Source organism: Plectropomus leopardus, chromosome 14, assembly GCF_026936395.1.
Source record: "Plectropomus leopardus strain MGB_pleo_1.0 chromosome 14, ASM2693639v1, whole genome shotgun sequence".
NCBI classification, from domain to species: domain Eukaryota; kingdom Metazoa; phylum Chordata; class Actinopteri; order Perciformes; family Serranidae; genus Plectropomus; species Plectropomus leopardus.
In genome coordinates, this window is record NC_142189.1 from 31,388,443 (window position 1) to 31,411,612 (window position 23,170).

General features: G+C 39.2%; 1 protein-coding gene across 1 annotated transcript; it reads left to right on the forward strand.

Annotated features, from left to right (window-relative positions):
* Positions 1-353: 353 nt before the first annotated feature.
* On the forward strand, positions 354-16,195 carry osr1 (odd-skipped related transcription factor 1). Its single transcript, XM_042501203.2, has 3 exons — positions 354-770; positions 11,311-12,013; positions 15,491-16,195. The coding sequence occupies exons 2-3, from the start codon at positions 11,331-11,333 to the stop codon at positions 15,621-15,623; spliced, it is 816 nt and encodes a 271-aa protein (XP_042357137.1). The 5' UTR covers positions 354-770; positions 11,311-11,330; the 3' UTR covers positions 15,624-16,195.
* The last annotated feature ends 6,975 nt before the right edge of the window (positions 16,196-23,170 follow it).

Here is a 23,170-nt window from a genome sequence, read left to right on the forward strand (position 1 = left end):
CAAAGCAACATTCAGGAAATGTTACTGAGGAGTGAGATTACACATTTTTTTTAATGCAAATGTAATGTAATGTGATATGTTAACAACAAACAAACAAACAAAAACAGAAAACTTTTAAAAAAAAAATGTTTATAGAGAATGTCACCCTTACTTTAAGAAGAACATTCTGGGAACAAAAAGAAAATTTGCTGCTGAAAACTAAACATTGCATTGGTGGCATTATCATCTATTCTCAGAGCATTTTTAGAACCAAAAATTGCGTGCTGAGTCATGTCAGAAAATTGTGACTCATCTTTCTGTTGTTACAAAACTGCTATATCTTTCACTTCATGGCGCGTGTACTCCATCAGTCCGGGGTCCGATAGGCACACTATGAGAGTAAGACCTGGTCCTCTGTGACACCGCACCATCACACCGCTGCAGTGATGTTCGGTGTCCTGCTGAGCGGTGCTGGATGTGGGCTGGGCCAGCAGGAGTCGGACTACGCGCTGCAATAAAGAGGCAGCAGCAGCTGAGCGCGCACAATAGTGCAGAGAAGAGGAGTCCCGACACCACAGCTGCACCTCCACACCAGCACACCTCCACACCGCCGTGCCTCTCTCAGCTCACACCGGAGATCAGCCGCATCAGCGGGGGAACATGCTGCAGCTCCGACCGGCTCTTTAACTCATTCGCCCCGAAAAACAAGGCTGCTCGGCGGGCTCCAACACCCTGAACCCCCGGCTGGACCCCGAGCTGCGCACGGAGAGTTAAAAATATATCTTTTACCGGTGAGTCTTCATTTCGTTTTTATTCACGGAGTGAAAATAGAAGGAAATTAATCTCTGATCAGATTTTCGGGGTTTTGGTTTATTGGGAAATGGTGCGCAAAGTTACATATTTAGACATTTAGATCATAATTTTAACTTTTCAGGAGTTTGTAGATTTGCAGGGGAGATTGTTCAACAGGTGTGCGCCGTTCAGTCAGTTAAAACAACTACATCGCATTGATATTATCAATATCAACACTGTTTTTATTTATATGTTAAGGATTTAACAACATTTTAATACATTTGTTTTAGTTTTGTTTTCCTATTTATTGAACTCTTTAGCATAATCGCACATTATTGATATTTGCGCTGTAAAAATAAGTCTCCTTAAAATTTGGTTGCGGTATTTTGACTGTATTTAATCAGACTGACTTTTAAAAGTTAGATAGTTGTGTGTGAATGAATGTTTAAATGTGAAGACCTCAAGTACGGAATGTTGTGTAAAAATTCCACTTACGCGCAAGCAAGACTAATAAAAAAAATAATAATAATCAGCACGTGGTTATTAGTAACATATAACTAACATCATAACAACATTCAGAAGTCAGAGTTACAAAAGTTTAGTTTTTATTCTGATCATAGATTTTGTCCCTTTAGGTCGCGCAGTTCTCGCGTTAACTCGCTTCGGTGCGTCAATGCAAATATAAAAATATAGGATTTTAGAAGATAATCTGGCAAATCTGAAAAAACATCACCAATTGATTCTCATCAGTTCACGCATTGATACTGCTGCTCCGCTCAGTGCAGCCCGGGATCACAAACGGTACATCTGCATGAGAGGAGAGGTGCGCGTGAGGCAGCAGGTGTGACGGCTCCATGCAGGAGATCAGATCCACTGGATGTGTCCACTGAGCGCAACGCATGGACACAGTGCCATTTTAACCCTTTGAGACCTGGACCGACATCACTTTCCTTGTGCTGCGTTCAGACGCCTCATTACAGCTTTAGAAATCTGAGCAAATTGGTCGAGTTCTTTAGAAAACATGGAGGAAGAAAGCAATGAGCAACTTGATCTGTTCCGCAAACTGCAAGAAATTAGTAGTTTTGGATTTTTTTTAAAGATGGAAAAAATATCCAAAAGACTATACTTATAATATATAATATATAATATATATTATTATATTGTATTATTATTATTATGTAATACTTATATGTATATATATATTTAAAATTATTTTATAAAAGCATCATTATTTTAATCACCCTTTTCTGGTTATTCTGGTAATTTTTCTCCTAATTTGTAGGGTTTTTTTTGTACTTTTACTTTTTTTTGGGTAATTTTTGGGCCATATCATCTTAAGTTGATGATATGGCCCTTTTCCATGTTTTTGAAAGAATTTGAGCCAATTTGCTCAAGTTTCAAAGGGTTAAATGTTATCCAGCAGTGTAAAAGAAATATCCAGCTCTTTCCCTTGAGTCAAGTTAGCCACACCTCTCTGCACTCATTTTACTTTACAGGCTTTAAAGGTTCTGGCTTGGCAATTATTATCCTTGCAAAGTGTTAATTTGTGTAAATTTCAAGATCAAGATGACTTTATTTGTCCTGAGGGGGATTTTTCTTGAACCTAAACGCTGCCACATAAAAATACACAGGCCTGCATAGTGTAAAAACACACGTAAAGTGGACAGCACAGACAAGTACAGACAGAAAGTGCATTCATATACACTGTCCTTCACTTATTCCTGAGTAAATGAAACTGATATAGTTTTTGTAACTTCTTAATAATGTCTTTAATATCTAGATAGTGCTAAATTTAAGTTATATAATGCTTTAACAAATGCAAATGTATCATATTCATTTCTGATATAGGCTAAGATAACTAAAGTGCAATAAAAATGAATTATTTATTATACAAGATTAAAATATAATACAAAAATGCAGCATTTCCCAGTAGGAGTACAAAACATCATAACATTGAAATATTAAAGAAAGATGTAAGTTTCTTTCTGTATTTATTTCTTTAATAAATGTACTAAAGCATTCCAACACTGCGAAATGATGTACAAATGATTTAACTGCTGTGGCTCATGGGACAGTCAGTTTATGTGCATTTGTTTTAGATTTATAATACAAATGTCTGATGAACATGATAGCAATCAAGAGGCAAACATCTGTAAATGCAGTGAGAGTATTTCAACCTGTTTCCACTCAAACATCAATTTTATTTTAAACTACTCCAGAGATGAGCGTGTTTCTGGAAACATGAAACAACAACACAGGCTGCATCAAAACAGTACGAACTTTATTTTAGAAAAGAAAGAGAAAAAAAAAGTTGATTTTTATTGTGTGAGGCAGCCTACAACTCCCTGGCAGCTGTGGATTATTTCATATTTCATGAGAGCCCAGAGTTTGTAACCACACCCAGGACCCTCTGTTCTCATCCATGCCAAGGTACAAATGAAGATCATGTAGTCAACTTGGTGCATGAGGAGGAGACTGCCGTGAGGTGTGTCTCCATATGTCTCGGCACGAGGGACACGTAGTTTTTTTTATATATAAATATGGAGATGTCGAGCAGGCAGGAATCAGCAGAAATGTTTTTGACAGCTGCTGCAAAACTGACCTGTGTCAATTTGTGTGGAGTTATGACAGTGACTGAAATAACATTTATAAAAATAACAAAACACATACAGTACATAATTGTTTACTCCATTCCTGCACTGAGGCTATTTGCGCCTTTTAGGACTTAATTCTTTCTCAGTTTCATCTAAAGGGTGATGTTTGTATTTTAATATATATTTTTTTAACTGTCAAAATGAACTTTTTGATTAATTAAAAAAAAAAAAGTTTTTGTCTGGGCTGCCTTGAATTTTTAAGTTGGCTGAATTTGAGAAAACAGGTTGATTCTTAATAAAATTAACTCAACTTTTCTTTTCTAATTCACTCAACTTTTTCAAATTTGAGGCAGCCAGGAGACTAAGTTTTTTGAGATAAAACAAATGGTTTATTTTTTCAGTGAAGACTTGCTAATACATCCATGGTCATAGTTTAAAGCAGTGGTTTCCAACATGTGGGTGAAGACCCCCTGAGAGTACTAAGGGGTGGTAGATGAAAAAAAATCCCATGTTACACAATATCACTGCTGTTACTTTATTCTGACTTTCTGTGAGCTGCTCACAACTCATATCCACAGGGCCACAACATGATTTTATTAAACTGCTGGTTTCAACCTTGATACTGTATATAAGTATAATTATAGCCAGCACCAAAATTAGATTTTTATTGAATTTTAGTTGATTTAATTGTATTAAAAAGAGAGACTGTTTAAACTAAAAAAAATTAGTTTCCAAAAATTCTCATTTTCAGTTGACTGAATCTGAGAAGTCAAGTTGAGAAACTAATTTCATAATGATTCAAAACAAACAAACTTTCTAGTCTAAACTTGAAAGGATTTAAGCACACCTGAATTAAAATTCAGTTTATCAGTAAGTTAATTTCACTATAGAAAAAAGAAAGTTTTAACTTAAAAAAAAATGTTAGCGTCCAGGCTACCTTAAAATTTTAAGTTGACTGAATGTGAGAAGTCAAGTTGAGGTAATTTTGTAATGATTCAAAACTAATGAACTTTTCCAGACAAATAAACTTGAAAGGATGTAAGCAACACTAAATTAAAATTCAGTGAATTAATTTTTTGACTTTAAATGTTTGTTTTGAATCACTGGAAAATTAAAGTCTTTCAAAGTTTAGTTAACTTAAAATTTTAAGGCAGCCAAGACATTTTTAAGTTAAAACAAATAGTTTGTCTTTGCAGAGGTTGTAAACATTTACTTAGATACATTTCCAGCTAGTGTACTTTGATTTATTATCCCAAAGTTTTTTTTTAGTCTTTACTTATTTGATATTTTGTTGGTATAAAAGCGGTAAAATTCCAATAATTTGAGACAAAAATGACTGGAATCAGCTCACAAAGTACCCCTTTTAATAAGCACATAAACTGCATGAGGTCACTTAAACCTCCTAAATTCACAAATAAAAACAACCCGAGGCCTGTGTTTTCCGTAGTTTTCTCAGTTGTGTAGAGACAGAAAAGTTCACATTCACTGCTAATTTCTGGGTCCAGATGTGTGTACTGCACCCAGCCTGATCGCGTTTACATGGAGGTGAGAAGCAGCGTCTCAGTCCTCACAAACGCTGCGCTCTGTTGGCGCTGAATCTCACAGCCGCAACCCAAAGCAGAGGGCCACATGGCTGTTTGGATGTGGAGGCCCCTGGTATGCAGACATCAAAGGGTTAAAGGTGAGGAGACGCTCAGCAGCACAGCACTTATCTCCTCTAATGACCTCCTAAGTATAAGTCAATTACTTCTGCGTCATGATCAGAAAGGAACAGACCACGGGGGGCTGTTTGAGCTCCACTGCTCCTCATTACAACCACTTCAGTGGACTGCAGTGGACGAGCGGCCAAGACCCAGGCCTCAGGTTAAGGCTTTGATTTCATTATTTATTAAAATCTCTATATGAAGCTGCAAACTCTGCCTTTTGCTAATGTTCGGAGTAGATTAGATTAAATCACCTCAAAGCAATAAAAAATCTCACCTTTCTGACCAGAATACAGTTTATTGTGTTAGCTTCTATGTTTGTTGCCCTTTACGGCACACGAAATGACAAAGTTATTTATAGTCTTTTGGTTGATAATTAATTTTCAGTTCCATGCATTCTTTCACTTAAAACGATGTTTTTCTTAGATCAGCTCTGATAAGCTTGTGAAGTGCCAGCTTCTGCCTCAGCAAAGAGCAGCTCAGAACAGGGCCGTAACTATGGAGTCAACACAGGGGGCAAATCTGCCAGGGGGTCCCTCTTCCCCCAGAAAAACATAATTAAAAATTTAAAGCTAATTTCCTATTTCATAAAAAGCATGCACAGCTATACAGTAAAAAAAAGTATGTAATAAATGAAAACAACTACTGTTGACATAAATACACATACAGTACACAGGCCGCACAACATAAATTATTGACATTTTTACAATCATTTTACATTCTAGTTTTCTACTTTTTTTGTACAGTGTCAAGGTTGAAACCAGCAGTTTTAACAGATGCTCAAACAACAGCATGAGTGCAGTTCCAAAAATGTGTCAGGTTTCCATTCGTGCATTTGAACATATTATTTTAAAAAGTAAAAGTACAAAGATACTCATCCAAAAACAAAAGAAAACTAGAAGGAATTACAGCCTTGCTTCAAATGACTTCTCCTGATTACATCAACCCACTGCATTTCACTTCTTATGTAATTATCTTCTTCTGAAATTACTTGTCAGAGTTCGTTGATGTAGAAATATTAACAGTATAAATAGTACATGTGAACAGGCAGTACATTACTATTAAGATGAATAGGATTTTTATTTTTATTTATCTATTTATATATTTATTTATATTTCCATAATTATTCATCTTTTCTTCATTAATTCTGTAGTTGATTTGAGAGGTTACTCCTGGTGCAAGGGTGGAAGACACCATTTTGCACCATTTTACACCTTTATATAAAGTTTCAATATTTCAAGCGCTTTTTCAGCCAATTTTTATTTAGGTATGGCAGTAATCATTTCATTAACAAAAACTGAATACAAACAAAACCAAACTTAAGACTTTTGCCCCCCCCATCACTGGGGCCCACTTTTCCCTTACTATGACACCTCTGAAGTTGTTGTAGGAGGTCACAACAATTGGAAGTAATTCATACACTGTTTTTCTTGTTTATTTATGTAAGAAATCATATTTTTAGCACATTGTGCGTTTTGGATGTTTTTTTGTCAAGTTTGAAAAGTGGTTGTCATGTACATTTGCATGAGTAAAAGGTACCCTCTAAAATGTAGTGGAGTATAAGTAAGCATGTAGTTTGACATGAAAATACTTAAAAACTGTCTTTAAACACAATGGTTGAGTGAATGATCTCATCTGATAATAACAATGCAGTAAAGTCAAAAGTATCAACTCCGACCTGCGCTGAAAAGCAGCACCTGAGTGAAAATCGAAGCCGCTCTGCTGTGTGAGCTGCTGAGGTGAGCTGCTGAGGTGAGTGGGAGGGGCCCCACCGTGGCTCCTGTCCATCAGCGTCTGCCTCAGACAAAGATACATTATTGTCTATTGTTATTCCTTCTTATCAAACCTGATTTAACAGCTCACAGGTATTTCTCTGGCTGAATGCTGTCATTCTGCAGCGAACAGCCCCGGGCATGTTTCTGAGTAGAGGAAACATACCGCACCTACCCACCAACACACACACACACACACACACACACACACACACACACACACACACACACAGACTGTTCTTTCTCTGTCTGACACTTCTGTGTGTGTGTGTGTGTGTGTGTATGTTAACACTGCCAATCGTTTTGTGTTCACTTTCACTGACACATTTACCACACACAAGCACCCAGCCATAATAAATAAAGTAGAAGGGTATTTGGAAAGTACAGACCTCTACCAAGCTGAAAAATAGTTGGTGTATCCACTTGGTGATTTGGATGCACTCCAAAATAAGTTATAGGTAATAGGTAATAAGTTCTTCCTTTGCCTCTTTTAACCCCCCTTAACCAAGTTTCAATAAAATCAGGCCAGTAGTTTTTCAGTATTTCTGCTGACAAACAAACAAAACCGAACCAAAATCATAATGTAGGTTACAATATTGTAATCTCAGTTTTATGAGCACAGGTGGAAGTAAAACAGTCCTCCAGTGTTTGGGAATAAAAAGATAAAAATACAATATGCAAGTCCAAGAGACATAATTATACATTGCATTGTGTACATCTCTGGGTGTCATTCTGGGCTTTTACCTTGGAATTTGTCATTTTTACTTTTTTCCATGCGATGATGTCATTTTTACCATATTTGGCATATGGAGAAAATCCATGCTGTTTCCACTAGGTGCACTGTCACACAATTCTACAGTTCTACAATTCTACAATGTCATTTAGCAGACGCTTTTATCCAAAGCGACGTACAACACAAGCAAGAATTTAGACTTAAGGAAAAAACCTTTAGTAAGTGCAAAAAGTGCTTCAGGTGTGATTGGTCACAGGTATTGCCATCTAGTGGCAGAAGAAGTGCCGCACAGCCGCACCCCCGTCCCCTTTTGGAAACCAAGGTAATAACCAGTACCGATCTCAGCATCTGAGATTCAACAATCTCAGTATCACTACTTACGATGACAATCAACATACAACATCACACAACTTTGTCAGTGCTAGATAATCATTAAGTGCTGGGTTTTGGACCATCAGACTTACTCTACCCCAAAGGGCAAAGAGGAGAAGAGTCAGGTTAAGTGCCTAGGTGTTCTCGGAACAATTGAGTTTTCAATTGTCTCTTAAAAGTAGTCACACTCAATGCTGCTGCTGACACATTCCAGGTTGTAATAATAATAATAATAATAATAATAATAATAATAATAATACAATATTGAATTTGTTTTTCATCTAAAAACAATGACATCACGACAAAAACCTGGCATTTAAAGGGTAAAAACTATGAAAATTAATAAATATTTGATATTTATGATTAATACTGATGTTGGCTAAAAAAAATTAACTCAATGAAAGAAGAAAGTCACATTAATGTATGATATTTTTTTAATAGCCTAATTTTGAAAATCGCATTTTGTATGCAGAGCGGTATGAGTGTGAGTATTTGACAATGCATAAAAAATAACAATGTATAAATGAACCTGTGTTGCTACTAATCATTGACATATCCTAAGCTGCAACAATGGAAAACGATAATTTACTGAGCATGTGATATATTGACAGTAACACATCTTTTGTGTTGTTATTTTTCATCTAAAAACATAGTGGCATCATAACAAAAACCTGACATTTAAAGGGTTAAAATTCTGAAAACTGATGATGGTTATAAAAATCAACTCAAAGTAGAAAATAATATAAATGTATAACATTTTTAAAGCTTGATGTTGAGAGAGCATTTTGTTTGTGGAGCGATATGAGTGTATGTAATATTAAAGTTGGCCCTGGGGGTTAATAGATGGCTGTCAACTTTTTTTTTTTTTTTATCCTGAGTAAATATTGGAGGAGTTTAGGTAGGTGAATGGGTGTGTAATGCCTTTGGCTTTCATGCTGGAAATTGGTATTTTAATCCTGTTTCAAACCTGTGGCTACTGTTTGGCTTTTGATCATTATAAGTATCATTAACCATGTTGTAACCAATGTTGTAGATATTGTAGATCAAATAATGTGATTTGGTCTATGTAATAGACTGTATAAATAATGTAGGTTTATTGCAAGTAATTGATAGGGGCATATTTCCACTTACTGTGGTAAAGTTGGACATACTTGTCAATATTGTCCCCTGGGGCTTGTATACTGGGACAAGGACAGTAGTCCCATTAAATGTCTTAATCGAGATATGACTTTAACTCGACTAAAATGTGCATGGATGCATACTGAGTGAGGTGTACTTGCAGATGGCTTTAACTTTTGGGGCTCTGTGTAGAGTGGATCCAGCAGTCAAGCCATTTCACATGCATGGCCTTAATAAGCTGATAATGAGGCCCCCTTCATCAGCCTCATCTGCAAGCTGGACTGGATGTTTATTGGCTGCTGATAGAAGTGTGAGTTGTTGTGTGGGGTGTGGGGAAGCACTAGGCAGGGGTGGGTAGTGGGTACACTCGTAATATACATCTCAAATGTGTCTTCATTAATACTTTTAAGATATTTTACTACTCTATGAATTCATTCAAGCTGTAGTCCAAGCCACAACATGAACCAAACACACCGGGAACCAAATAAATGCAACCTCAACCATCCGACAGTGGTAACAATCATGTTTCCCTATTCAACCACAACCTACCAACATGTTCTGGTAGGAGATTATTCATTTAAGAAACAAAGGATATAAACGGCGTTAGTGCTTAAGTTATGGTGTATTGCACAAGGAATGTACATTGCTGCAGCAATCACTTTCTTTTCCAAAGATGGAATGAAAAATTTAGAAATCATAACTGTGTTAAGTACAGAGCTGGAGTCAGGATGTGAAAAGAAGTGACAAAAGAGTCTGGCTCTGTTCAAGACCTTCAACACCTCTAAAGCTCAATAATCGGCATTTAACACTTTTGTCATGTGCACGTAGAGCTGTATCTGAGTCACATAGAAACTAGTTAGTTCATGGTTTATATCTTATTTGTTCAATATAAACATAAACACAAATGGAAAGATTGTCATTTTGGTTCTACGGGGAGTTACATGTCAGAACAGTCCAGTCTTTATGCCAAGTGAGGCTAACCGCCTTCACCATAGCCCCATACTTAAAGGTCTACTGCGTGGGGTTTGCTGGATATTTTGGCCAAAATAGTATACAATATTCATAACTGTGTTTTCATTATATTATATATTGTTTGTGTTTGTGTTTTTATTACCTTAGAATAAGACATTTATATCTACATAGGGAGTGGGTCCACTAATGAAGTCCAGAATCCACCATATTTTCTGCTACAGAAGCCTAAAATGGACAAACTTAACACTAACTCTAGATAAGGTAATTCATGTTTCCATGATTTTGTGTAGGTGATACTGCATCAGATACCAACACACAGATGCACCTTTCAGGGTGGTAAGATATGCACCAGGCAGCGGCAGTTGTTGACGCAATAGGCGATAATATAACATCAAATACCGCTGCATTGTCAGTGGATGCTGACACCGATGCACAGAGGCAGCGTTCACTGTGGTATGAAACATAGTATAAAGAGAGTGAAAGTTTGTAAAGTTTGGTGGATGGTTCAAACAAACCCTAGATTTTCACCCAGGAGCCAAAAATGAAAGGAGTCATTTTTCAAACAAAGTGCTGTGCTAGTATGTGTAGCATGCTACAGTAGTGACATTAGTGATATTTCTTACATGACATCATGCGACATTACTACTTATCTTATTCCAAACCATTTTTTTCTAAACCAAACCATGGATTTTTGTTGCAATCAAAAAAAATAAACCAAAAAAAATGTGTTTTACGTTCTTTGTTAGTCCATTTTGAGAACGGTAGTCTGTTTTGAAGAAACACAATGCATGCAACAAGCATAAATTGACAAGTTGTCCCTATAAGTCCAAAATTGATGTAGGAGGGTACCTAGCATGTTATATTGATATGTAGTTCCATTGACAAAACAGCCGTATTTGATTATTTGGGATAAGAATTTGCTGGCTTTCCTTTAAACTAAACAAACATGTACTGATCTGCCTCTCATAAAGCTGAAGCTTTATGTTTGTTTCCACAGCTGAAAGCTTTGCATTGTGTGAAATGGATGCACGAGCACACAATGGAGGAAAAGAAAGGGGGAGACATTTACAGGAAGTCACACTAATCTTGTTTGTTGGATAAATGTAACTGTAGTGTGTGTGTGTTTTGTGGTATAAACTTGTGATCAAACCCCCCTGGTCATCTTAGTCTCTGTCTTTGATGAATTGACTTATGAAAGCATTAAAAAATAAATCAATGTGACTTGGCCCAAAAGTTGCATATTTTCATCTGCTCATGTTTTCTATCTCTGCCAGTTGGACTCAGTGCAGCAGCCATGGGCAGCAAGACACTGCCAGCGCCTGTCCCCCTCCACCCGTCCCTCCAGCTGGCCAACTACTCCCTCCTCCAGAGCTCCACGGGCCTCCAGCTGCCAGCGGATCACTTTCACAGCATCTACAGCTTCAGCGCCCTGCACGCCATCCACCTCCACCAGTGGACCCTGGGCTACCCGCCTTTGGCCCTTCCCCGCTGCACCATCTCCAAGCTGCCGGCTCAGTTCTCCTCCATGGCCTCCATCCCCATGTTCCCACACCTCCTGCAGCCTAAGCAGGACACGGCGGGGCTGCTGCAGAGCTCCAAGAACAAACCTCGCTTTGACTTTGCCAACCTGGCGGCAGCAGCCACGCAGGAAGATCACCTGAAGGCGGAGGATTTGAGTATGACGGGTGCTGCCGCCGCTGCCGCAGCAGCAGCACAGGCTTCATCTCACCACCCGAGCGCAGCCGGCCTGGGATGCCTCCTAGATGTGACCAAACTCTCCTCGCCGGAGCGCAAGTCCAGCCGGGGCCGACTGCCCTCCAAGACCAAGAAAGAGTTTGTCTGCAAGTTCTGTGGCCGCCATTTTACCAAATCCTACAACCTTTTGATCCACGAGAGGACGCACACGGATGAGAGGCCCTATACCTGTGATATCTGCCACAAAGCCTTCAGAAGACAGGACCACCTCCGGGACCACAGGTGAGAACCAGAGAACCCTCTGAAACTGTTAATTTCTTATCTATGTGGTAATAGTTGAGGTCTGAAATTTAACCCTTTTGCAACCTGAGCAAATTTAAGAAATATGGGAAGATGACAAAGAGAAGCAAAAGAAGAAATGAGCTAGAAATTGCCCTAGTATAAAGTATACAAGAAAATTACCTGAAAATTAGAATGAATTAAAAAATAAATGGAAATTAAAAAGAAATGACAAACAAACAAGGAAATGACCTGAATAAAAACGCTTTAATAATGATAATATATATATGTATTTTTTGATGATCACAGCCAGGGATATGTCAGTGATTTGCAACACCATTGATTGTGAAAGTGCATCTGGTGGAAATAGCCATCCCAAATATGGTAATAAATTACGTCATCAGGTGACAAATAGTCAAAATGACAAATTCCAAGGCAAACGCACAGAATGACACCCAGAAATAATACAATGCATGTTATTATGCTTTGATGGCTGTGGGATCAAAAACTGCAGTTTAGGGGCACCCAGTGGCTCAGTGGATAGAGCAGCGCCCCATATACAGAGGCTGTATCCTCACCGCAGCGCCCGTGGGTTTGATTCCGGCCTCGACCGTTTGTTGCTTGTCGCCCCCTCTCTCTCTCCCCCTTTCACGCTTAAACTGTCCTGTCCATTAAAGGCAATGAAAGCCTTAAAAAAAAAAAAGTTTGCACTTTGGATGGATTTCAATGGTGCATTTTTTGCACTTAACAATCTGAATGTAACAATTCTGTTTACTCAGTGTATTTTAGACTTATTGTAGGTGCTGAGCTGGAAATTCCAAGATTAAACAAAAAAAGCCACTATCTTTCCAAAATAAATGTCATATGTATGAACAAAGCCAAAATTAAATGAAGAATGAAAAGCGCGTAAAATTTGCCAAACAGCCCCTAAGGATTAGGTGGAAAAAAAACAACAAAACTTTAATGTAAAATACACCTCAATTGCTTTTATGAGCATAAAGTGCGAGTAAGAAACACGAGGCATGCCTCGGCCTGTAGACACATGGATTAATTAAATTAGAAGCCTAAATGTTACCTAAAATGATAAAAGCAGCTGAGTTGCCTACAGCAGACTCGCTGCAGGCAGAGAGCATGGTTTGATTGTTAAATGCTAATAGCGTAGAGAATACACTGATTCCACCAAAGCAAATGGAAATCAACATGATGCATTTGATTAGCAGCATTCTTAGCTTGTCAAAGACTTTGATTAATTATGTCATTAATATATTTAAGCCTCATCTTCATGATCTATCAACACAGTGTGAGCAGTGAGGTGACATGCAGCAGCAGGTTAATAAATTGGATCAGGGTAGAAAAAAAATTCCATTAGCAGAGCAGGTTTAAAGATCTTATATTGCAGGTGTGCTGCACAAGATTATTTGAACAAATCACAATAAAAATGCACTTATTGATTATAAATTTTTTCTCAACTTTGCAAAATGTAAACTACAGAAAATGTGTTCACGTTAAAGACGACCCAGAAATGCTATAAAGGGATTAAGTGTACCCTTTTGTAGAGTAAAGTACTGTACTGAAACCCAAATTGCTCAGTTTTTGCTCCAAAGTGTGTGAGTGTGTGAATTTTTACAAACTCAGTAGCCTTGGCCACCAGTGTATGAATGGGTAAATGTGACACGTGGCGTGAAAGTGAACTAGAAAAGCTCCATGCAAGTCCTTTTACTGATTTGTGCAGTCTGTATCTGTTCACCTGAAACAACCAGTGTGCCGAGTGAAGAGACATTAGCTGTAGGCTAGATAGAAACAGACGCACCAACCGAGTGTGGGAGAGTGTGTGTGTGTGTGTGTGTGTGTGTGTGTGTGTGTGTGATTTCAGCCCGTTCTCACTCCCAGGTCATCAAATACAGATGCTTTGTCACCCCCCTCAGCGTGTGATACAGATGTTAAATGCAGCCTTTGGCAATAAGAATTTGTGGTCAATCACATCAAACGCTGCACTAAAATCTACCAGGACAGCTCTAACAATTGAGCTGAGTTGAGTTTATTTCATTGTGAACAAATAAAGATAACAATAAAAATAATAATAATAATAATAATTAAAAAAAGAGTCCCCGTCAGGGAAACATTATATCATAAATCAAACATTATCAATTACACCTTCATAAGCTTCAATGCTCGGGCCATGTCGTCATCACAACCATGTCATATTTACATCCTAATAAGTCAAAAACACATCATAAGTGCAGTTGAGTGGCTATCTTTGTAGGTGTGTTGGGACTCAGAATCAAGTTCATTAACAGAATTAGTTTGAGAAAATATTAGTTTTTCTAGAGCAAACACCACAGTACATCACTGACCTCCTCCTCCCGAACTCACCATTCATATTATTTATTAACTTTGATATGTTTTATTCCTTGTTATACATGTGTGTCTCCAACCTAGTCTGGCTTGTTGTTGCTGTGATTTTACTTGTCAGCTCTGTGCTTATTATCACCACTATTATTTTGATATTTTATTTAGCTTTTTTCGTGTATCTGTTTTTCATGTAAAGCACATTGTGAATTTGAAAGGTGCTATATAAATACATCTTCACTTACTTCTCTGAGCTCACCAGAAACTCAAGTTCCTATTTTTTTTATTTCCCTTCAGTCTCTCTTTTTCCCTCTTATTCCTGCATGTTTGTTATGCAACAATGAGTCCAATGTTGTGTTCATGTGATTTTTGAAGGTTGCAGTTTCCGAGTTGGGAAGTCATTCTTTTGATTTTGTTGTGTTCATGAGCTCTGAGGTCTTACAAAAAATGCAAGAGGTTTCCAGTTTATACATTATTTTATTGTATTTTTGTATATATTATTTTTATATTTAATCTAGGTCACTCTACACGGACAGCAGTTAACATTAATACCACATTACACTTAAAAACTTGATATTTAATGTGCGAATTAATAAATAAAAAATTTGCTTGACCAAACATTGACTTTTGCTGCCATGTTCATGCATTTATGACGTCAAGTCGGCAACTCGTGTTATAAAATAACATTATCAATGTTAGTATACTCGCCTGGCAGGATTTATAGTTAAAAGTTTTGTTTCTACAGCTAATAGATGTAGATATTAAAATGTGCAACTACTAAAAGTAAATGATAACTACTAGGAACAAAATAACAAAATATATAATTTTTAGCATCAGTTGTTTACACTGTTTCCATGCTCGCCGCCATTTCTGCTGCTCTGAGACTTCATGCAAACTTGACTTTGGAGGGCCGCGTATGTGCTCATAACTCATAAATACGATGTTTCCGATGAGCATGTGAGCAGCTATGTGAATTCTAGAAACTCACCTGAGATTATCGTTCATAAATGGGAGCATAAAATCAGAAATGCTCTTAATAATGTAGTTTTGAAGGTGTCATGAAACCTGTTATGAAATCTGACATGATTCTTCCCAAACACTAACCTGCTGCTGTGCTGCGCTCCCCTGCAGATACATTCACTCCAAAGAAAAGCCCTTCAAATGTCAGGAGTGTGGGAAGGGCTTCTGTCAGTCCAGGACTCTGGCTGTCCACAAAACATTACACATGCAGGTCAAGGAACTGAAGCCAGCCAAGATCAAGTGATGACTGTGCCAGCAGCAGGGAGGGGACGGGGACACTGGAAAAACACGACCAAAGACAACAGCGGCCAAAGAACAACCAAAGACTTCTTCATCTCAGCTGTCGGAGGCAGAGTGCTCTGCTTCTGTGGGAATACTCCTCAAGGATGAAATATTTCACCAGCCACTTGTTAAAGGAATAATGCAGAAATAAGCCGTAGTTATCAAAGCCTGACTTGGCAGTGGATGTGTGGAATGTGAAATGAAAAAAAAGAAAAACCCTTGTGGCTGCTCAGTGCGAATACTTTGCTCAGAAGCTTATAATCCAAAGACTTTCAAAAAGGGACACAACTCTTATGCAACTTTTTAAATTTTTTTTTTTTTTTTTTACAAAAATGAGAATGATCAAAGCCATGTTAACACATTTTCCTCCTTTTCAATATCACATCCCAATGTTATTTTTGTACAGATGCATTATAACAAAAATGTATTTTTGCACTTTAACCTGATTATTGATTATTTACATATATCACTGGATTTCTTAAACTTATTTTCTAAATAAATAATCATTTCTAAATAAAATATTTTTACTTTTAAGAGGCTGGATGTGTGTGAGTTTGTCTTTGGCTCTATGAGGTAAGCATTCAGGCAGGGTGGTCATTCAGACTGTTTTTATCATGAGGATGATTGTTATGCAATGTGGAGCAGGTGGATCCAAATGCAGCAGACAGCAGGAACTACAAAAAAAAAACCCTCACTCTTTAACGCAAAGAAACAGCAATCAGAACATTACACAACCAAATCAAGGATCCAGCAAAGACTGAAGTGAAAAGCAGGACTTAAATACAAACTTGACTGATGAGGGGATAAAGTGCAGGGGGAGAAAAAGGGCAGAGAAGCTCAGGTGAGGGGAATAAGGTGATGAGACAGAAGAACAGGCAGAGAGCTGATTGGCTGAGAGATGCTGAAGAGCAGGAAGGACTAACAAGGCTGATGCAGGACAGCTGTGGAGATGGAAAATGAGGGAACAGCAGCACAGGAACACAGGAGGAGAAACACACAGTAAACTGAAACCCAAAAAACAAGAAAAAACCCCCACAATATCCTCATTAACCCTCAGGGCCCACCTTAATATTACACACACTTGTACCACTCTGCACACAAAATGCGCTTTTTCAAAATCAGGCCATAAAAACAATACTATATATTGATATTATTTTCTATTTTTGCTGTGTATTTTTTTTTTTTTTTTACCAACATAAGTCCTAATCATAAATATCCTTTAAATACCAGGTTTTTGTCACAATGCCACTGTGATTTCAAAGGCCTAACCACGCGTTTTGCTGACGTGCTGCTTTGGTTGCAGAATCCTTGAACATCAACAGTAGATGCAAAGAGGTGCCGAGCACATAATATGTAGACATGGAAGTCCATTGACAAAGACAATGTGACGACTTGGCATGAGAACATGTTGTACCAACAGAAGTTCCAGAATCTCGTCATCTCTCCAGTTTGCCATACTCGATGCCACTTTTGTGTAAATGACCCCTTTTCCTAACTCTCGAATGTTTTATTTAATCAGAATTCATGCAGGCTGCAGGATAGAAACATCGATGCACTAACTTGCTCACTGTGAATTATCTGGATAATGACCTGTTCCACATGGACCTTATACTGCGGAACTGGCAGGGTACAGTCCGTTTAATGTCTGATCCATTGCAGTGCATGCGTGAAAGGTAACTTGTTCACAGCTAAGCCAGCAGCGTTAATTGCCACAGAACTGAATCGAAATTCTGTGTAAAAGTGACAGCCGGCATGGTGGGCGTGTTTCTGTGTGTTGGCATATTTAGTGTGTCATGCAGGAAGGAGGCTGGTGGTCTAGGGGAAGAGCCGAGCTGAGCGGATGGTCGGCCTGTTGCTCACCGTTCCTCCCGTAGCCAGGAACTCATCAGTCTGTCATCAACTCCCTGAGTAGCCATGGACACAAACACACATGCGCACACACACAGCTGGGCAGCTTGAGGTGGCAGGGGATGGTGTACGTGACATTAGGCTTGTAGAGATTGTAGCAGGAGGGACAGTACGTCTGCTCCATGGCCTCCTGTCCACATCACAGAGCTTAAGTACAGTCTTGAGACAGTCGGGAACAAAGACCCCTGCTACCAGACACTGCAGGACAAACATGACCTGAACCAAAGAGTGTACTTTCCACTCCACTTTCAACTTTATGGCAAAGTCACTGCATGTCTCAGTTATGCATGACCCATATTGTTTTCTGTTTGTTTTTTTAATAGTGTGCTCAGATTACACATTCACGAGAAATCTATTTATAATATCATTCCTGGAACAATGTCAGAAGACGAGTTTCTTTTAATCCTCAAATTGCGCAAATACAAATTAAAAAGATAAAATAATCGAAACATGGTTTAGAAAAAACTCAATTTAAAAAAGCCATATTTTGCCAAACTGCAATTTAAATACGTTTTTGGAGCTACGACAGGTGTCATTGCATCACATAACTCTTCAAAAGTTGAGCGGATCATCTGGAAGTTTTGAATCCAAAATGTGTAAAATTTTGAGCCTATGTTCTGTGAAAAAGTGTGAAACGAACAAAGACTTCATTTTAATTATGTCACCCAATGTTTTAAATTTTGCCATTCAATTCCCATCATGCTTTGAGAATTGTAACCATTGTTACTATTTATTATAACAGATACAGGGTGAGTTCACATTTTAAGTCTGTATTAAAACAATACAGACAAAGTGCACGTATAAGATTTTGATTATTTGATTAGAATTTTGACTGAATTAATAAGATTCTAGAATTTGTTTCTAATTATTTGCCTTACTTGAAAGTCTTTGGGTTTAGTATAATATGGGCAGCCCAGTCTCATTTCTAAGTACCCCCTGATCCTGATGCTAAAAGCCACCTTTTATGTCCACATGATACGCTGTCAGCTGAGAAGTCACGCTGTTATTATACGCTGGCGGATGACCACAATACTCAGTCAATGTCAGTTCATAAATGCTTTGCAGTGGATATCTGCATCTACGTATTATGTTCTATGTATTCTTCTGCATTTGCTGTTGATGTTCCAGGGGGCTGCTACCATGATGTTAATACAAGCACATGGTGGGATTACACTGCATGTGGTTATATTTAGGGTTCAAAAGCATATGGCAACAAATGCCGGGATATCAACAAACGCACATGCTGGGATGGAAGGTTAGGTTTAGGCACAAGAGGCACATAGTTAAGTGTAGAAAGAAAACATCACATTCAGATAGGAAGTGAACACTGGACTCCTGCATGAAAGTCTGGGGTTTGTTTGATCCATCTACCACCTCTGCCATCTGGCCTATAGGGACTTCGTGCTGCTTATACAACATTCAGCATATCATGCAGACATGACAGGTTCCACCTGGCTGTTTTCCCAACTGATGCTGCCCATCTGCATATCATGCTGCTGGAGCAGGTGCTGTCTGACTGATCGGGGGTGTCTAATAACACCATGAATGGTTCTATACGTTCGTTCTCTCAGCTGGCGCCGTCCAGCTGCATATCCTGTGGATGCGAAAGATGGCTTCTGGCATCAGGATCCTATGCCGAAAGCACTGCAAAAGCGGTGTTATTTAAAAAAATTCAGACTGAGAACAGGCTGGTTGTACAGAAGAAGTTACAGCCTTGCCTTTACTTTTGCACCTCCACACACCTGGCTGACAGCTGACTAATGTGGGCGTGACTGTTGGGTTGTTTCTATTAAACAGGTACAAAAAGTCTAAGAAGCAGAGGCGACACTGGCGTCACACACCACATCCCCACCTCCACTGCTGTCTGATTGTGTGGTGTGGGAAATGTGAGAAAATTTATGCTGGAACCACAACCTGGTGAGAACCAATTGTGTTAATTATTTGTTTACTAATGAAACAGAAGCAGAGTTGTTTTTTATTGCAATAAACTTTCTAAAAGTACTCGAATCAAAGTGGAAGAGTGTGTGGCTGACACTAAAGTTTATGATAGTCAGTACTTTCTGGTTATCATAGTAGATTTTTACTTTATGAGCTCTCTGAACTGTGAAGGTAGCGACCACCCCCTCTCCCTCCCCCCGGCCTTGGCTTTACCTCTGTGTCCTCTGGGCCTGAGGGAAATGTCATTCACTGCTACTGTCCTAACTGAATGATTTAGGAAGGGCTGGCAGAGGGCACGCAGGGGGTAAGGTGACGCTTCCCACAGTAGATGTCACTTTGGGCCACTGACACGTTTATGGTTTCCGACTGGCAGGGTGAGTTGGAGGCTGGCAGGATGGACGCACCGTGAACTGACAGATACAGAGCCGACAGGGACCGGCTGTTCCCCCTCAGACTTCCTCCGACGAGGGAAGAGAAGGGGAGGAAAAGCCGCCCCCACTCTCCTCCTTTCCAACAATTATAGAGCAGGATCAGAGCGGGCCAGGAAGGTGAAAGCAGGTCTTGATGAAAATCACTTCCACGTGGTTGATGGCCTCTTCACCCGACTGCGGCAGGGTTACACCGACAGAATGCCACAGCTGCCACTGCTGGGGACCATCAATGCTGATTGAATACTTGATACTGGTAATAATACAGCCTGCACCAGCATTACATGGGGCACCATTAAACCAAACCCTTGGTTGCTAAGTTCTTTCCATGTTAGTTTTGTAACTGCTGCCCAGGGATCAATGGGGAAGGTTATGTCCGTTTGGCACTCAGTCAACACTAACAATGAAGTGTGATATGGATATTTTTATCCTCAGAAAACAATTCTAAATAGTTTGTTGCTCCTCTGGACTTTTAGCTTCTTATAGGGACCTTTGTGCTCCTTATAGAACATTGTTTCAACCCGACACCATCCAGCCATGTGTCTTAGCTATTTTTTTGTGTTGTGTAAAGGGGATAGGCAAAGTAAGAATTTAATTGTATGATCTAAGCCACTCTGTTTTTGCTGTGCATATGACAATGAACTTCTTATCTTATCTTATCATGTGGACACAATGGGTTCCGTCCAGCCGCTTTCTCAACTGACACCAATCGTCCGCATACAATGCTGCTGCGGCAGATGCCATCCCGCGGCACATATTAACACAGTGACCACTTCTGTCCGGCCACGTTCTCAGCTGACAACGTCTAACGGCGTATCATGTGGACATAAAATGTGTTTTTTTTTTTTTTTTTGTCATCAGGATCTTATGCTGAAAGCACTGCAAATGCAGTGGTATTTGATGACAATGAATGATGAAAATACAAATGTACATACAAATGTTTGCTGGGCTTTGTCACCCCCCTCTGTGTCTGACACACACAACACACCCTTAATTGCATCTATGTGATGCATTTTAACACGTGGTTAATGTTGTGAAATGTTCGCCTTTAGGTGTAGGCAACAAAACTACTTGGTTATATTTGCAAAAAAGAAAATTTGTGGGTATTAAAATACGAGATACTATGTAAGGTAATGTTACGCAAATTGGGTAATGTATGTTAAAACAGTGGTGATTTTTGATTTCAAAAGAGACGTAAGTATGTGAGTTAGGAAACATTATGTTAAAACAGCATTGCCTTTTTGGCATTCTGTTTTTAGGCATCAGCAAGGTCAAACATAATGTCAGTGTGGTGACTCAATGACTGTAAACTACAGTCTGTTGTCCTAATACAACAACATGGGTGGTATTAGAGGAAAGGCTATAAGGTCAATCATATTTAAAGGATTTATTGTTTTGAGTGCATGAATCTGTGCAGCAAATGTCAAAGCATATGGATATCTTAACATCTGAGTTCAGACAGTCTGCGCACAAATTTGATACTTTGGCCTGAGGCCGGCCCTAAATCAAGCTGCAGAAAGTCGTCCTTTGATGAAATTGAGTATCCGTACCAAGTTGTGGAGGTTGTTATCAGAATATCATTCTACAAAGTGTTGGATGGTATCCGTACCAAGTTGTGGAGGTTGTTATCAGAATATCATTCTATAAAGTGTTGGATGCTGACTTAAGGTCCCACAGTAAGAAGTATAAAACTATTCAGACCCAAGGAAAACATCCCCCTGTTGCAGGGGTATCATGTGCCCATGTGAAATGGACTAAAGCCATTTCAATTTTGCAAGACATGCCAGGAAATCCTGTATGTTAAATAAGTGTTACAAAATGTCCACCCTCAACGCTGCCAGCACTGCCTGGGCTGGTTCAGTTGTTGTGGCTGGCTCTCACAAGTCATCATCTGAATCTGATTGGACTTTTATTTCAGAGGAGTTCAGGTGGTCGAACTTTTTATATATTTGCTGGCGAAGCTGCAGCACAAGTTCTACCAAAGATTTACTGTGGACTGAGAACTGTTTGAGCACCAACAGGCCTCAGGGTAGTTTTAAGCTGGAATAAGACATTAGTGTACAAACTGTTACTGTCAAGACGTCAAAACATGACTTAATGCTTTTGTCAAACACACACACACACACAAACACACACACGCACACACACTCAACAATCAGCAGCACCAATGTAGCCTCTCCCTCCAATGTAAAGAGCAGACTGCCCATGTCATTTGTTCAGATGCATAAAAAGGACCCATGTGTTGTGGTACAAAGACAAAGACATGTTGTGGCAGTGTGAATTATGATCTGTGTGTGTCAGGAGCAAAGTGACGTTGTTATAGAGCCTTGAAACCTAATAAAGAGAAGGATGAAAAGCTGGGTGGCCTGTTTCCATTTTGAAATCGTCAAATAAATGTGGTCGCTATTGCTGTGCCTCTCTCCCCCTCTCTCCCCCTCCCCCTTCTCTCTTTCTCTTTCCTTTTTGCCACGGTTGTATCTCATTTGTTATTGACGACATCTATTGCACGTCTGTCCGTCCTGGAGGAGGGATCCCTCATCATCCTCTGCCGCTCTTCCTGAGGTTTCTTCCTTTTTTTCTCCCATTACAGGGCTTCTTTTTGGGGAGTTTTTCCTTGGGTGATGTGAGGGTCTAAGGGCAGAGGGATGTCGTACACTGTAAAGCCCTCTGAGGCAAACCGTGTTTTGTGATAATGGGCTCTATAAATAAAATTGACTTGACTTGACTTGAAATAGCGCTGCTCTGTCAGAGCTTTTGCCATGTGAGCTTGATGCCAAAAGCTACCTTCCGCGTTCAACCAGGATGTAACTGGACAATGTCAGATGAGAATGTACTCGGACAGAACTATTATATGTGGAAGACTCCTGGATACCACCAAGCGTATCCACATGCAACACGCAAGGGCAATGTCGCTTGAGAACTCGTCCAGAGGGACTTGGTAATAACGCTGCCAGTAACCATGTTATTGGAGCAGCATAAGTGCGCTTAAAGGGCAGGTAGGGCAGACAGGAGGGTAGGTCCCACAAACAACTGACTCTTTTTTTCTACCCCTTACTATGTGCCTCTTTTGCCTAAACCTAACCATCCATGACTTTGTTGCCTAATCCCTACCACTGTGATGATTTATGCTGTTGTGTAAACATATGGGCTGTGCTGCGTCATCCCACTATTCGCATTTGTTGTCATCATAGTAAAAGTATCTCAAAGTGTAAACAGCTGACTTCATAGGTAGTCG

Bases quoted from the DNA above. Each gene is read 5' to 3' on its own strand.
- osr1 (XM_042501203.2), top strand. From the start codon at position 11,331: ATGGGCAGCAAGACACTGCCAGCGCCTGTCCCCCTCCACCCGTCCCTC. The intron at 12,014-15,490 runs GTGAGAACCAGA...GCTCCCCTGCAG, and splicing joins GACCACCTCCGGGACCACAG to ATACATTCACTCCAAAGAAA.